The 17,222-nt window shown below is 45.9% G+C and overlaps 1 protein-coding gene across 2 annotated transcripts in view; it reads right to left on the bottom strand.

Annotated features, from left to right (window-relative positions):
• Positions 1-926: 926 nt before the first annotated feature.
• The window catches only part of sh3rf1 (SH3 domain containing ring finger 1), a 29,489-nt gene continuing 13,193 nt past the window's right edge, over positions 927-17,222 (bottom strand). Inside the window, exons 3-12 of one of the 2 annotated variants that reach the window (XM_070961260.1) lie at positions 13,064-13,339; positions 12,402-12,497; positions 10,817-11,122; positions 8,324-8,434; positions 6,446-6,573; positions 5,498-5,668; positions 4,902-5,185; positions 4,491-4,810; positions 3,704-4,074; positions 927-3,605 (exon numbers count right to left, since the gene is read on the bottom strand). In XM_070961260.1, coding sequence (XP_070817361.1) covers positions 3,437-3,605; positions 3,704-4,074; positions 4,491-4,810; positions 4,902-5,185; positions 5,498-5,668; positions 6,446-6,573; positions 8,324-8,434; positions 10,817-11,122; positions 12,402-12,497; positions 13,064-13,339 — 2,232 coding nt within the window. In that variant the 3' untranslated portion in view covers positions 927-3,436. The remainder of the gene's footprint in view (positions 3,606-3,703; positions 4,075-4,490; positions 4,811-4,901; positions 5,186-5,497; positions 5,669-6,445; positions 6,574-8,323; positions 8,435-10,816; positions 11,123-12,401; positions 12,498-13,063; positions 13,340-17,222) is intronic. The other variant, XM_070961261.1, reaches the window with a different exon arrangement.

Below are 17,222 nucleotides of genomic sequence, written 5' to 3'. Positions count from 1 at the left end.
GAGTAAAGTACATCTTTTTTTTTTTTTTTAACTTTTTAACTGCCCTCTTTTAATGCTTCTTGGAACACAGGGGAAATATTTTCTTGAACATCTCTTTGAAATACCATTATATACTGAACTCTGCTCCAGGAAGCCAAACCTGATCTCCGGTCTGTTATCTAGCACAGTAAAAAGGGTTGAAGAGGGACTTGACTGACACTCCCTGAGCTTCAGTATTTACAAGAATTTCTTGACCTTGAGACTCAATTCCTGAGCTCTTGACAGCCCTCGCAGCTATGAAGACTGACTTCTACCTTCACTCTGCACACACATTTCCTGCTTTTGCTCACACGCGCATCATTCAAGCATCTGCAGGCGCATTAATGAACCAGCACTCACAGCTCATCATCTATCAGAGTGAAACAAGTGGCCGCAGACGATGAAGCAAATGGTTTACGCACTCTTTCCTCAGTCAAGCCTCGTGCTCGTACATTGGAACAGCTTATTCCTGTGGTAAGCAAACCTCTGCAGGGAGCTGTGTGCAGCACGGTGACCTCTCAGGGCGCCTGTCAGTTCCTGTCAGCGTTTCCCAGCTGAGCACATCGGGAAGGCTCACCTCTCTCTGCTGCACTCCGCTCTGCTGCAGGAGAAGCTCCTCTGCAGCCCGGAGACAAAAACGAGCAAATGCACATTTAATTCGGAACAACTGTCTCTTTACTGTTAATTCATCGCATGTGTGTACTTTCTGTCAGTCTGAAGCCGTGCGTCTTAGGCCATCCAAGCTGTGTGACGGGGACAGGAGCATGGCGGGGACACCAGCACTGCGTCCTGTCAGCAGCGGTCTGTGTCCTCAATAAGTCTCGTGGTTGGACAGCTCTGCCCTGGCAGCGAGTGGACGACAGAACACAAAGTGACCGGAGAGCACAGAGGGAGGGAGACACTGCACTGAAACTATGGAAACCATTAGCTTTTATTGTTATAGAGATTTTTTTTTTTACAAAATGTGCTATTCCCTCAAATACTTCAGAATGTTTTTCACATAAGAGACTTGTGCCAAATAAGTTGATTTCAGTTTCACCATTTTCAGACATACAAGACTAAATACAGACAAAAAAAAAAAAAAAAAAAATCAAGTAAGTCACCTTGGCATGAGGAAACCTGTTAGGTTGAATCAAGCAAACTTGCGTCGCCATGTGTTCCAATGAATGAAAATCTAGTTTATTAACTGCTGTAAGAAACGCTTCATGTTTTGAGAACTGTGCAGCCTATGCATGAACAATACGTACGAGGAGTCAGTATGACGAGAAATGTTTTGATAGTGCATAAATACGTGTTGGAGGAAGTCTGATGTGTATATTAAAGGCTTACCAGTGAAATGAAAAGACACTCGGAGGAAGAGTTTAGCACAGAGCCTGAGGTTGGTGTGGTGATTGCCAAGACAACAATGCGACATATCAGATTAAATCTACACAAGTACCAATTCAGAAAGACGAAAAAAGGCCCTAACAGTGATTTGTACCATCTGTTTACACGCTCTCTTCAAATTAAAAAAAAACTACAATATATTCCAGCAGTCAGGTACACAGTGGTCCCCCAATCAACAACACAACACAAACAAAAACACTTGAAACTAAGGGTCTAATTCAGTCAGTAAATTCATCCTCAAAGCCAGATTTGGCATGATTCAGTGATTGCCTCGATTTAAAGTGTTTAAATACCCCTCAGACCTCACAGGTGAAGACCAGATGAATAAATCACACCAACATTAAATGTCGTGGAGTCCGCTGAGGCAGGAAGGGTCAGCCGGTAATGTTACCGAATACCTTTACTATGGAGAATTTCATTCATTTATCCAACGCGTTTTAGAGAGTACAGGCGGAAAGGAGGAATGACGTGTTGAGATATTTGATCCGCTGAGAGGAACCGGTCTTCATTCTCAATAATATTAATTCTAAAACTGCCTATTCTTTACATTTAACAAGCACCAAAACTACGACCAAATCCCCTCCGATCACAGACAAATCCTACAGTCATTCAAGTCAATACAACACTTAACATTAAGAACTTTGCAGAGTCGTAACGTCCAACAAACCCAACCACAAAAAAAGAAAAAAATCAAGGGGGTCAAAGTGATTGATTTCAATAAAACCTCATCTTTCAGAGACAGACTACACATCTCCTCCTGTGGAGTGATACAGTGACGTGTCACTTCAGGCAAACATTCTGTGCTTTAGCTAGCTGTGTTTCTTATTGCCACGAGTCACATCAGGAATGAGTTACACTTAACAAAAAACCAAGGGCCTGCTGCAGGGCGAGCGCGGTCCCGTGTGCCTTTCCTGCATGTCCGAGTCACACGGCAGACTCTCGAAGAGCAGCAGGCGTCAACGAACGAACATACACTGAAAAGAATCTGCCGTGCACTGATGCTGAAACGTGATGTCGCTCTCGAGATGCAGAGCTACGTCTGGGTCTGGCTGCTGCCGAGGGGTTAGGAGAGAAGCTACTCTGGTCAGTAAATACAAAGAAGGTACAAAGGAAGCAATATTTGACTGCAGGGTCTATCTTGGAGTGTGTTTTCCGCATATTAACACGTCTACCACCACTTTGACTACTGCGGAAGGCTTCGCTAATCACATGCAAAATATTCGATCGCTGCAGGTAACAGTCCTCAGCGCTTCAGCCACACCGGCAGTGAGGCCTGTGAACGGCCCAGAGATATCTCCTGATGATGTGCAGCGTTCACATGGCTGTGGCTGGAGCGCTCGAATGTGCAATACAGCAGATCTGTCGTCCGATCCTCAGGTTTGGGTAATGCCTTCAGATCTGCGGGGAAGTGTCCTTTTTCCTACTACACAGCACAAGTGATGATGACGCCGCTCATTTGTTCCGCTCTGCTGCATCTGATATACCTGCTCCTACCTGCTGACAGTCTGAATTAATGTTAAACCTGTTATCTCAGCAGCCAGAGGGAGATAAGTATAACTGATGTGGTGAGATATGGCATAAGGCATGTGCCAGCTTAACCCCTCAATGTGTGCACTACAAAAAGGCCGATCTATGAAATAAGTTAAAATGTGTAATATATCTATATCGACAGCTCATACTGGTTGTTTTAGGACTAATCATCTTTGTGTCCTTATGTACAATAAAGTGAGGAACAGTACAAGGCACACATTTAACAGCTGAATCGTTACAAAGATATAAATAATCAACAAAAAAGGAAAAGTTCATGAGTAGTGTGCTCTCCTCTAACTGTCCACTGTGCTTTCAATGACAACGTATTCTGTTCTTCTCTGCAGCACTCATGTGCCGCTCGAGCCACAGCGGGCTCCGAGGTGTTAAAGTGTCACTCCGACGGTCCCGTCCCGGCGACCTTATGAGCGTTGATCCGTTCGGTCTGTACGGTGACGCGCTGTGGCGCCGCTCAGCCGGGTCACGGCGGTGGCAACCGTGCGCGTTAGATGCTGTCCACAAAGCTGCCGGGGAACAGTCCGGTCCTGCCGTTCCGCTGCAGCGTGCCTTTGAACCAGCCGTCCTCCCGCTTCCTGTGAACGAACACAATGTCGCCCTCCTTGAGTTCCAGCTCAGCCTCGCTCTGGGGAGGATATGATACCACCACCCTGTACCTGGGGAGGGACAGCCAGAGGCACAGGCAGTGATTAATGGATGCAGCAACAATGACAGCTGAGGAGCTGCGATACCTGTGATTTAGTGTCACACGAACCTCTCACATATGATGGGCCGTGCGTCGTGTTGTTGAGATAAGAGAGAGGAGCACGGCTGGCGAGGAGGAGGAGCGATGGGTGCACATCCGTCAAGGGGACTGCTCTTCCGATGGGAGGACTCGGGGGCTGAGGAGGAGGAGGAGGAGGAGGAGGAGGAGGATGAGGAGGCAGAAGCAGCAGCAGCAGCAGCAGGTTCGGGCTCGAGGCAGCTGACAGAGCCGGAGGGAGGGGAGGTGTCAGGGCCCACTGCGCCATGCAGCACCTCTCCGGCAGCAGTCTGTTCCGCCTCAAGGGTGGGAGAGGAGGGCGGCGAAGGACGAGACTTCTTCTTGTTGGAGGACAACAGCTTCAGAAGGCTTTTCTTTTCCCTCTGCGGCAACAGCAGCAAAAAAATAAAATTGTTAGAGAACAGCTCCTGAGGCACTGAGGCACAAGTAATTTTCACAAACCACAGACAGGTGGATTCCAGCGTCTGCAACTAGCTGCTTCTTCACCACTGACACGCACAAATGTGGATTCTTATTCTTAGCACGGACGGGTTTTAAACTGCAGGTTAGAGGTGTGAAAAATCATGGCTGCTGTCTGTTTGCAAAAGACAGAACAAACGACAGACACAGACTGTGCATAATAAGAGGCCCTGCCTGTTGATTAGTCCTGTCAGTGAGCAGCATCCTCACAAATGTCATCAGGAATCTCAGACACTCAGACATCTACTGAAAATGGCAATAGCAATACATAATTAGATAGCGTTATTTAAGATGTGGAAAATATACAGACGTATCCAACCTTGACGTCTTTGTCCAGTCGGCAAGCCAGAGCCGTGCTGTTCGCCGCAGGGTTGAGAGCAGAGCTGTTCACAGGGCCGACAGGCACAGTGAGGATAGGTACAGGCCTCAAGGCATCGCCCTCCAAGGATGCAGCGCTGACATTGGGTGGTGTCAGAGAGGCAGCGGCACAGCCCATGGCCACTCCAGCCCGGGTACAGCCTTGAGCAGCACCGGAGGAGGGCTGCGGGCACACTGTGAGGTGTGGGAGATAGGTCACAGGTGTGGCAGACTGGATGGGTGTCACTGCCGCTGTGGGCCGGTCCTGACCGTGACAAGCAGCTGCATAAGGGTAAAAACAAGATAACTCATCAACACTCCTTTCATACAGCAGGGCAGCGTCCAGTATCTGTTTCCCTCCCTGTAAACGCACCTGTCCTGACCGCATTGCGAGCCTGGTTCACCGTCATCTGGGAGCTGACATGCAGAGGAACTTTTGGCTGTTGGCCCGTGGCTGTTTGAGCTGCTGTTACCACAGCTGCAGGCTGGGAGTTGGGAGGTGCAGCGCTGGAGCACACGGCGAGGGGTTTGTTGAAATCAGGACCCGGAACAACGGCCCCCAGGGGCGCAGAGGAGGGGCTGACGATGGTGATTCCTCTGCCAGCCTGAGTGCAAAGGCTCATGGGCACTTTGGACTGAGTGCTCCCCGATGCAGTCCTGAAGGGAGGGGACATAAAGACAGATAAGACCCAGCAGTCCGGAGTACAGCATGCTTTTATTATGCCTCATAAAATGTATTTTGTTTTCGCTCCTCTAGGTATATGTTTAACTGTTTCTAGCTACACTTTTTAATCATTATGGGAGTTTACTTGCTCTTCTTCTGCAACTGTTTATGTATAAGATAAACATAGAATTTACTCAAAGAATCTTCTGGTGTTATTAACTTACAGACAAACAGATGTGAAACCAGGCATGCGAGTGCAAAATATGTTGACAATAACGAATGAGTCCTGTGAATTCATGACTGACCTGCTGACTGGGCTCATGTAGTTCCCAGGAAAGACTCCAATCTTGCCCGTGTGCATGGAGGTGCCCTTGAACCAGCCGTCCTGACAGCGTTCCAGCACCAGAAACATCTCTCCCTTCCTCAGTTCCAGCTCATCCTCCTTACGGGGAGTGTAGGGGAACATGGCCACATAGCTGGATGCAGAGCAGTAAACAAAGACGAGGAATTTAACATCAGAACGGCACACAGACCCTGAAATGGAGCGAGCGTGAGCTAACATGGACGATTATCTGGCTCATGGAAATAAGAGCAGTTTAACATTTTGTACAGCGTGCCATTTGTTGTGGATTTATCCCGCTGCCTCGCTGTTCATCTGTCATCATCTCCTCTGAGACCCTCCAGCAGAGACTGTGCCCTCTGACCCACAGAAAATCAGCACTGGAGGACAAAACAATTTGCGGGTCATCTCTCTACAGCAGCACACGAACAGGCCTGGAATGGCTGCCAAGAAGACAGAAGTCTCAGCTGGGATGTTTTCAGTCGGATTTCAGTGTTGTCAGGGGGGAGGGAACATACATGCCTCAGAGTCTGACATGCACGCACAGGCAGACGCAGATGACGGCAGGAAGAGCGGGCATGAGTGGATCTAATTCTTATCAGGTGTGTGGCGTCTCGGAGGAGTAATGAGGGGAAAGGTGAGGGGGTCAGAAGTCAGGGGTGACAGAGAGGATCTCCGATGGGACCCAGGAGACTGTCATCTGCAGGTTTTGACCCCTTCACCTGTGCACATGCTCACACTTTGCAGCCTCACGCTGACAGCTGAGGGGGTCACAGACAGGCGAAGACCTCCCCCTCTGAACGAAGCATTTGCATTAAAGCCCTCGGCCATCAGCGCGCAAACCGCTTCTGACATTTCACTGCACATTTAAGAAGACTGCATATTTTTGTGTGTGACTGTTTTTATAACTCACACTGTGGGTCTTTGTCTCCCACTTTGGTCGCTTATGCTGGGGGAGGGTCTCTGTCCGGCTGCCAACGAATATGCCGCTCCGTCCACGGAGGACTGTGGGGGTGGAGGGGGCGGCGGAGGGAGAGCGTCCTGTAAAAGAACAATATTAAGTCATATTAGCAGTGAGACGGGATTATCGTCTTTATTACGATTTCATGACAATTCATCATTTATTCCATCTCAAGGCGAAGCAGAAAGACAAAACTAAGTAACACAAGCCTTAAAGAAACAGAGAGTACGTGTTACGTAAGTTGGGAAACCAGTTTGTTTATGAGAGGGGAAAAGAATGAGAGATCATCTGTCATCTGGGATATTCCCTCCGGTTTGCCGACACTAAGGGAGAGCCTGGCTTGGCAGTCATTACGGTCTTGTCCCCGACTTCCCCTCGCAACTGAGAATTTCCTTCTCTGCTTGTTTGTTTGTTGCTAGGAGACCACATAGCCATAATCCATTGCAGTATTTAATTGGGACCATATGAAATGAAAAACATGTCCGTAGGCACACTTCAGAGCAAGCCTCAAACCGAGCATGAGCGCGTTCATCTTGACTCGCTTGTTTTCCCTTGTAATGTCAAAGGAGGCTCGAGCTTTTGACCAGAGGCTAATGATCCCAGCATGCTTTTAGAGGAGCGTCAACATTTTCTGTCTTTGGTGTTCTGCTAGATTACAGGAGCCAGTCTGCCGTGTCAACATGCAGAGCACGAAAAACAGCCTAAATGAGCACGGAGTGTCAGAATGACGCTCCTACACCTAGGAGCAAGATCAGTCCTCCCCAGCTCAACGCTGCCAGCGCTGAGCAGCAGAGTAATAGCTTCCATGACACAACGGTGGAGCAGAGTGGCACTCAGACGGCCCCTGTGGTATGCGTACGGGCCTATGTCTACGTGTGAGTGTCGATGTGCGTTTCGGTTCGCTGCTGACGCTTGAGCTGAGATAATTAGGCTGCCTGCAGGCTAGAGAAATCATCTGTACAAAAACATCATGTAGTGTTCCCAAGTGAAGCGGAGAGCTCAACCTTTTGTGTACACATTCCTGCTCATTCAAAAACTCCACATGCCAGAGCGTACACACACACAGACAGGAAGTACGCCTGCTGTTTTGTGTGGGCTGAAGGGATTTCTTGACATTTTTAGTTGTGCTGATTTTTCTTGTTGCAGCAATGTGTCAGAAACAAGTTAATTTCTGACTGAACGATTCCTCCATGTCGCTATCTTTATGGAGTTGGATGACAAATTGTGAAATAATAAGGCTGCTGCATGCCGTTCGACAGAGAATTCAGATAAACACGGTTTCACATCTGCACAGCCTGAATTAACTATGTCGCCCGCTGCAGCTGAAGGGAAGTGGCCTTCTCATCTAAACAAACTCATATTCTCATGGGAAAGCAAAAGGTTTGGAGGGAACATGACTGTGCATTGGCTCATTTAAGCCCCTGTTCACACACCATTTTATAACGTATGCTCCTTTACCGTTTTAAGCAAACATGTTCAACCCTATTTCTGTCACATATTATAACACTAGGCCATTTTGAAATGAAAATAACATGTATTTCATGACTACAAATAATGCAACCCAATGGCAGACGCACACACAAGTGAGTCAACTGCCTCAACAATGTGAAAATAGTCATTACTGTTTGTAGAAAGAAGGAAAATTTAAATAGAAATGTGCTTTCTTTGGCCATTGTTCCATATCTAATCTGTTTAGTATTCCAGAAACAGCAGCATACTTACTTTGAATCCATTTTTCCAATAATGTTTAACTCGTCTATTTTTGGGTTTTTTTGTGGCTTTTGCCTCATTTTTGTCAGATTTATAAGACCTGTTGAGGATTGCACCTACCACAGGGATAGCTGTGAAGCTCGTCTCTGAGGGAAATGTGAAGACCGTTGCTGTAGTAACAGGACTACTAGGGGGTGGGGTCACAATTAGTCCAGTTGTGCAAATGTGTACCTGTCAACAAAAGGGAAACGTGGACAGTCAAATATACCGCAATGAATCCACTGTATGAGCTCCACTGCCAAAAACCACAGTGCTAAAAATATTCTCTCTCTTCTGTCACGTTGGATGTAAATGACTCTCACAGAACAGTGATGCCCACATGTGGGATTGTATCCTGGTGACTTCGCCATAACCACAATGGTGGTGTGACGATCGGATTGGCCAGAGGAAACCAGGTGACCACCCAGCAGGATATTTGATTGGGCATGTAAAGAGAGGAGGCTTCTCCAGCCAGACATCCACGTGAGTCATGGTGGTGTCCTGGTAACAAGGCCATACTGTTGGACACACAATGTCTCCCTGTAGCCTGTGGTCTCTCCTCGCATGACTGCTCCACACAGAGCCGCCTCTTAAGGTGAGCCTTGCAGAGCGCAGGCCTGCCTTGGATTTAGCCTCCACTGCTTCCTTATCTATTGTTCACTGGGTGTGCCGTGGGAAAGCCAAATGTTACACTGTGCTCAAAGGTGACACTGTTAAAGAAACGGCTGCCTGGAAACAAATAACTATAAAACCAAAGGGCAGGTATGTTATGCTCATTTAAATAAATACATTTCCTTTCATTCATGGACAATTCGGCCTCACTCTGTCTACTGCATTGTTAGATAAGAGGCGTGTTCATTTCCAAGACGGGGACTACTCAGCTCCCCAGGCGACTGGGGCTTACCTTTGTTGTTTTTTGTCTGGGTGTTGGAAGGAGAGAAGATGAGAAGAGGTGAAGCGGGAGAGAGGAGAGGAGAGGAAAAAAGGCTGTGCATACAGCGCCCAGAGAGTCTCTATTGTGTTTTTATTAAACACAACGATCTGTAAATCAAACGTATTGTTAGCCCTGCTGTCACCTGGGAGGATCAGCTTACAGACGCAAATATACGTTTCTTTTATTCTAAAAGTACCCCGATAATGATTTGTGGGAAACGTCTGGAGTCATTAAAAATGTGATTACACCTACCGCAAGTCTTTGATGATATATAAATCATATCAACATGAAAGGATGGGGTTTGAAAAAAAAAGACAGATGATCCTTAAGATCCACTTGACTGTAGACAAGCGCTCTCCTTGTCTCCCCCGCACAAGGGAAGCACATAAACACAAACGCTGTAGATGAAAGATTGATGATTGAGCTTAATGGGGAGTTTTGGAACATAGCATTTCAGAGAGTCTGCAGTATCCAGACAACACAGACAGTACGCTCGAGAGGAAAAACACAAGGGCGCAAAATAATAGAAAAAGTGAGTAAGCTACACGCTCCCAGAAGCTCAGAGTGGGCCAGCAAAGCGGATGCAGGCGTATAGAATATGAAATGTGTCTCAGAATGTAGTCAAACCACTCGCCCTTAAAAGCATTTGTTTTTGTATTGTTATGTAAGAGAGAAAAAAGGCAGCTACTGTGTGAAAGCCAGTCAAATTTAAGGTAATAAGATAATAACATTGAAACCCTCAGATGGATCACCTTCACTTGTTCTCAAACTTCTGGACACTCAGAATCATTGACAGATGGCGAATGATGAATTAATTTTGATTCGTATAATTGTTTAACACCTATTTGAGGAATTTCATCCAGCATTTACTTAGTATTATTATTAGCTGCAGGTTTTACGTCAAGTCATGCAGAGCCTCAGACTACGATGAATCAGCAGGACACTGGTCTTGTAAATCTCCAGGTCTGTTGTTCTGACTGTCTAGCACCAAGTCAAAGCCAATCTCCAGCGGCTGGCAGCCATAAAGCAGCTGCGAGTTCCTGTCATGTCGGGATTGGTGTGGAAACCTTGAGGGCTGAGCTGGAGTCGTTTTTGCGGACGAGTGGAGTCACGCATCCATGATTTCAAACGCTTGGATGGAGCAATGGCCTGTTTGGTATGACGGGGGAAAAGGGAAGTCGGCCTAATTGCTGACAGAAGGAGAGAGGAGCCTTTATAAAACAACAAACATCATACGAAAATAAAAAGAGCTGGACTTTTTTTTTTTTTTTGCTTGACTGTGTACTGTGTTTTAGTTTTGCAATTAAATACCACTGAAGAGGACACGGACAGAGCAGCTGGCTGAGAGTCATCTCTTCCTGTACAATGCATTAAAGAATCCCATAAAGTACATTGTTAGCGGTCAATAAGGAGCACGGTGAGGGTACATAATGCTCTATGTGCTGCACTTTCCTCCATTCTGTGTTTAAGGCCACAGTCCTCTACATACTGCTGTGCATTGTGAAAAAAGATCAGACATTGTGCTATAAAAAGGCCAAATGGAGCTTATTTGTCATACTGCAGACAGCTCCAAAAATGAGCTGTCCGTCAACAGAGTTCAACTTCCACAGAGGGACTGCAATGCAGCAGCAGCCTCTTACCTGTGAAGGTGCGCTGCAGGAAAGCCCCCCGCTGATCTCCCCGATTCGGGCGGCCGCTGTGGGGTTGCTGGAGCTGATGAGAACCGGCCCGCTGATCTCCATGGAGTGCCGCTGAGGGGGAGGAGCTAGCATGGGTTTGTGGGACATGGTGAGAGAGGTGAAAGAATGTCGCTTCTTGCTGTTCTTCTTCTCCCCTGCCCGCTGAGCGCCGTTGCTTTGGGGCCCCGAGGAGGCCCCCTCACCAGAGTCCCCGTTGGAGTCCGACGGCTTGTCCAACTCTATAAGCTGACGAGCTGCAGAGTTGAACTACGAGAGAGGACGACAGACATGAGGCAATGAACAGAGAGCAGTAAGGTGGAAATAACAGACAGAGGAGGGGGAGCGGTGGAGCTGACAATATTAAAACGATCATGAAAACTGTCACTCTTCATAATAAAGTTGACTGTCATGGAAGACCTCTGTCTTTATCTAGTCAGTAGAGATGGAGAGCAGCAGAATGATCTATCGGGTCTTTACATTGGACATATTAGTCTGTGGGAGTTGTAGTTTGAAGCCAGCTCTGAGAGTGCAGACTCTGTGACCCTTTCAGGCACCTGTAAGGTAAAAAATTAAAGGGGGAACACTAAAAAGGTTCCAGTTAATCACAGGGTGCTCTCACTTGCTGCCACACGTTGCCCCGAGCAGCTCCCTCTACTTAGGACATAAAAGCCAAGCAATTCCCTCCTAGAGAGAGCCTGTGTCAGCACATTAAGTCAGACATGTGCAATTACAAACAAAACACCTTAACCTCATTCAACTTAAGGGCACCTTTAACAGCAAATGTAAATTATTGTATATAAATAACTGAAAAGGCAACTAAAGCTACCAAAGCAGTGAAAAATCAGTTACCTAGATATTCAGCTGTTGTGCACAACCAAAACAACATTTTGGGGCACTCTATACATGAGTGATGGTCCTGCATTTGTGCATACCATCTAGTCAGAGGACAACAAAATAATATACTCTGCTGCAGTGGCTGCCTAACAAAACAACACACTGCTTTAGATACAGTCTGCACTCTGCCTCTGCAAAACCTCACTCAGTGTATAAAAATATGAATATAAAGAAGGGAGGATGCACATGAAAGGAAGAAAGAAAACTGTCAGAGCTACTGAAAAACAGTGCTCTCCTTTATGCTAACCTCAACACACTTCGATCCAGTCTCTCTTCTGCCTGTTTATTATGTTCAGAACAACAGAATGCACACTGCCACAGACAGCTTTTAAATGAAAAATATAATCATCTTTCAAGGACAAAGATTTGCTTCATTCTGTCTGGATTAGTCCTAAAGCTTTTAAGTGAGACCCGCGGCGCTCACAGAGGGACAGACTGTGGCTGTGTAAATCTTCAAAGACACATTTAAGTGGTTCTATGAAACATATGAGCATTTCAAAAGGAAGAGGGGTGTCATACACATTTTTCAGGATGCATAAGGAAACACTACTATGTTCAAAGGCTCTTAGCACTTGGCTGATCTTCATGGGGCTCCTACTCAGCTCATGATTAGTGACATACAGACATTAAAGAATCTACTTAGTTTTCTTACCTCCACATATGAGATGGGAAAAATTCCAATTTTATCTCCCAGCATCCCCTCTGCCCAGTTCTCATCCACTCTGCGGATCACAGTCAGGATATCATCCTGAAATTCAAGACAGACAGGGGCGCTGCATGAGAGAGAACCTAATTAAGGATGCTGCTAACTAAGAGTGTTTCTCATCCTCCAGGAACAAACACTCAACAGAAATAATGAGGTAGGAACAATGTTTTATTAAAATGGACATGCCCGAGAGTAAAAACACTGGAGCCTACTGCACGGATTTCAGCTTGGAAAACTACTTAGTAAGCTTGTTTCTGTTTTTGCTCATGTGGCATATAAACAGCTGATGACAGAATACAAAAACATCAAAGTATGACCCAAACAGCTGGACACACATAACTACTCAATTACTGTAGTTAAGCCGTGCCTTGCTCTGCATGGCATTCATTCTGTCCAGCTTAATTACAGTTGTTCATCAAGAAGTCTGGCTCAAAATATAAACCATTTCTCTGGGCGTTTCGGTTAACAGCCCTTACATTCTAACACATGCATAACTTGAGAAAATGAATGCTTAGAAGACAGAGTGTCACTGTAATGAGAGGTATTTTTGTTTTACTACAGTGACCACGTTGCAGAGCTGCGGGTGTTGCAGTGCTACTGTGTCTCACCTTGGAGAAGGGCAGACAGTCCTTGTCTGCCTCCTTGTCTTTGAGCTCGAAGTCATACAGAGCTTTGCACTGAGGTGGCGGCTGTGGCAGCGGCTTGATGACCTGGACAAAGTTGGTGGGGAAGAAGCCATGAACTCCACCCATCTCCCCGTGGTACCAGTTCTCGTCCACTTGCCGGCGCAGGATGATAATGTCACCCTTGCTGAACTTGAGGTCTCCTGGTTCCTTGCCATCATAGTTGTAGAGCGCCTTGGCACAAGGGAGCTGGGGTACACCCTACAAACAGAGATGGAGCGTAAGATGTACGCTGCATTGCAGTTCTGTGCTACATGCTTATTCTAACCAGCCTTGTGTTTGTAGTGTATTTCCATTGAAAAGAGAACAAAATAAGTGTAATTAAGTATGCATACTGAATTTGCTTGTGAAAGTTGGTCACAGCTCTGAAAAGTTAGAACAAACTGCAGTAGTGGAAAGACAAAAGTAATGCAAGAATAAAAATAAAAAACGAACTTTCAATCTCAAAAAAGTATCACAACTTTGGAAAAAGATTTTGCTTTCTCTTTGTGAAGTCAATGTAGTTCAGGCTTAGTCGCAGGATTCATAAAAAATGAATCACCAACTGAGAGCACATTTTTCAGAAAGGTACTGGAGCAGTGCTCGAGAACAGCTGAAATTGAAAATATCCAAGCTGAGGCCCCAAAAACGCACCACAACAACATAAGACAACAGTCCATATGAAAGCCATCAGATTTCCAAACAGTGCTCACAGTCAGTCTTTTCACTCCCAAATCAACTGGAAACCAGGCCAACGGGAAATAAAACTAGCCTGTTTTTTGGACAGCGCAAACAAAAAGGATACAGAAATCTGTGACTGCATGTTTCCACAGTAAACTGCCCCGTTTGTTCCCTGATAGTGAAAAGATCTATGTTGTGAGTTCACAGTTTAAGTGTGATGAGCCTGGCTGGTTGTGACTAGCTGACTAACGCCTTCAGAGGGCCCAGGGCTCTGTCCCTTTATCTTGCAGAGGAAGGTTTTGTATCTCAGCCTGCTAGCCTCGAGTCCTGAAAGGCCCATTCAGGGAATGACAATCTGGGGAAAGAGGGCCAGCGAGTAGGGGGGAGTAGCAGGATAGAGAAGCATCAATGTACTCCATTCAGGATGGGTGTCCATGAGGAAGGCTTCAGTCCAAACCAGCCCCCCACCATTTATCCCACTGCTGTTAGACATCTTTCGCAGTGATCAGAATCACAAACACTACAAACTCACTGGATCCCAAGTCTTGAAGCGAAAGTGCGGAGTCAACAAGAAATATAAACAGTGATAAGAAAAAATGGCTAGAACTCAGGCAGATACTGGCAGAGAGAGAAAGTGAGCCAGAGAGACAGAGAGGGGTTAATGCAGAGTTTGGAGCAGGCTCTGCAGTCTTGTTAAAGGCTAATGAACCATTTAAAGGCTCAGAGGAGAATAAAAGTACAGAATGAGGCGTGATGGTGAGCCAGGGTGACATTACCCTGCTGCAGAGAATCACACAGCCTAAAGCACAGAGCCAATCGCTCTCTGGCTCTGCTGGTCCAGCCTGTGGGGAGAGAGAGGTGGGAGGAGGGGTACCGCAGCCCCCTGCACACTGCACTGGGACTGGGGCTCCTTTCAGGGGAAAACAGGGCTTTTGAGCCCACCCAGGCCTGGCAGGGAGTTTCGTGATGAAAATGCAAATGAAAGTGGAAGCTCTGCCATTTTTGTTGCAAATGACAGATCAGGTTCAAGCTACACAAAGCCAGTGGGATCTAATTACATGGTAAATATGAAATGCTTGTCCCCTTGAGACTGTGACGTTTGTAAGCACTTGTTTGCAGAGCAAGGCCAAGACTTAATAAAACCTCTAGTAAGAGCACAGTGTCCAAAGTCAGCGTTGTTATGTAATTGCCTTTTCGCATGGTAAAAGTTATTCCACTGATAAAAGGTGTCAGTAAATGAAGGTTCTGCATGTATAAGACACTGTATTAGAACAATATTTCATTTCTGAGACTGGCAGGAATTCAGGATTTCTATTCAATTAGTTCAGCAATTATCTTTTTTCGAGTTTTGCACTGGATAACACTGACCAAAGTCACTCCTGGCAGGGGAATATGTTTTGATCCCACACTCTTACTGCCTACTTCTGAGCTGGTTTTTTGATCTTCTGTCCTGGCATCATAAAAGAGCTACATTTCCATGTTTCACTTGACTTAACATAGTGAGAGAGAGGGAGAGAGAAAATCACGAGAGGCTGACTATTGGGGCCTCTGGATGTAAGAGGTGGTGTGGGTGGGTGATGGCTGGGGGGTTAATATCCGGTTTGTGTCCATGGAGACTGTTGTGTCTGCAGTGGACCTGCATAAAGGAGCACCATCAGTCCTGACCAAACATCCCCTCTGGAAAGGAGAGGGGACTGCGCTTCCAACAGGAGCCAAAACTAAAGAGTTGCTACCACATAAATGCTCTCAAAAGGTTTCATCTCAGGCTGTTTGAAAGACAAATACACGAATCACATAAACATACAATCATGCACACAGATCCTCCTTGCTTTAATCACTTTTAAACCCTCCCCAGGGGCAGGGCAAGGCTATATTAAGGTACATCTCTGCATGACAAAGCCTGGTAAAAGACATCAATATGAGACAGACTTTCTTTGGTCTAAGGAGGGGCAAAGCTAGTTTTTTTTTTCTTCACTGCACCTCTCCCAATTGTCCTCAACATCTGCAGTGAACGTTTATGTAAGTAATTATACAGCAGAATAAGCTATTGTTGCTGTATCACACATCACAGATGAGGTTATGTATTAAAGTTCGGTTCACTTTACATTTAGTTAGATTTGCCAGCTTAAACTGCACCTTTACTTTTTCTCAAGCCTATACTAATAATAATATTAAAAAATATATATTTCTATCCAGCAGCCCAACTTTCTCAAGGCTGTGGCATTTGGACTGTCAACTAAGATAGCAGACAAGCGATTTGGTGACACAAATATTTTGGTTCTCAGACTGCTTGACATGATAAATATGCTGAACAGTGAAGCCCATTATCAGTTGAAATGAATGTTTTCAGGATTTAATGTGTCTTTACGCCGTATCAGGTGGAAAAACAGAGATTGTGATACAACAGTCAATTAAATGGGCTTCACCAGGCAGCTGCTTTCACAACCTCCTCGCACCACGTTTTGAGTTGTGAAGCATGGCGGCTCAGTGTTGAGCTGTCGCCTCACCATGGCAGGGCCTTCTCTATGGACTTTGCATGTGTTAGTGTGGGTGACCTTCAGGTGCTCCAGATTCCACCACCATCAGAAAAATGTATGTTAGGTCACTTCTCTTGTCAGTGCCCTTGACCAAGGTGCTGTCTTAGAACTGGAGTTGGAGTTTTGTATGAGAGCAGTGCCTCCTCCTACTAACTTCAGTGGGGACAGAAAAGTCCCACCAAAGTACAAGAAGCCAAGGTTCACACATTTGAATTCTCTGAATACATTCAGTGGAAAATGTTAGCTCTCATTTTCCTTTAGGGGCTAAATGAGTGGGTTGCTTTGCTGGAAATCTTTACATTGGACAGTCCTTAGACCGTCAACTTTTTTCATGCTGCAAATGGTAATTCTAAGACTGTTAACCTACCCGTGTGTGCATGAGTGAGAGACAGACAGACAGATAAAAAAAGGTAGAGAAAGCAAGAGGAAAAGGGAGAGGTTATGCCCACTGTGCAGAGCATCAGCTGGTGTGTGCAATTACTCCTGTACTGCAGATAATGCAATTAGACCTGTGTGCTAGGGGGATTTGGCTGTTATAGTGTTCTCTTCCACAGCACTGGATTACAAGTGAATTACCCCAGCATTGTGCTCTACAGCACAGCCAAATGTCAACAACCAGTGAGCAGACAGGCATAAAAACACAATGCATGCATGCATGCATACAGTGGAGGACGGAGTAGGTCAAATGGGGATAATTACACTAACAGCTTGCCTTTACACAGTACTGTTTGAAAGAGGTGTTTTAACCAGCAAATAGGCTTCCTGTAGGTCTGCTACAGAGTCAGATCCAACACACTGCTGACAACCAACCAGCTCAAGAAAATCAAAATAAATAATCCGTTAGTCATCAAACATAACACTTGCACAACAGTTTTGTTTTTACTGGG

Source organism: Chaetodon trifascialis, chromosome 4 (assembly GCF_039877785.1).
Source record: "Chaetodon trifascialis isolate fChaTrf1 chromosome 4, fChaTrf1.hap1, whole genome shotgun sequence".
Taxonomy (NCBI): domain Eukaryota; kingdom Metazoa; phylum Chordata; class Actinopteri; order Chaetodontiformes; family Chaetodontidae; genus Chaetodon; species Chaetodon trifascialis.
Note: the sequence above shows the minus strand (reverse complement) of the source record. Positions and strands in the feature narration are given on the sequence as shown.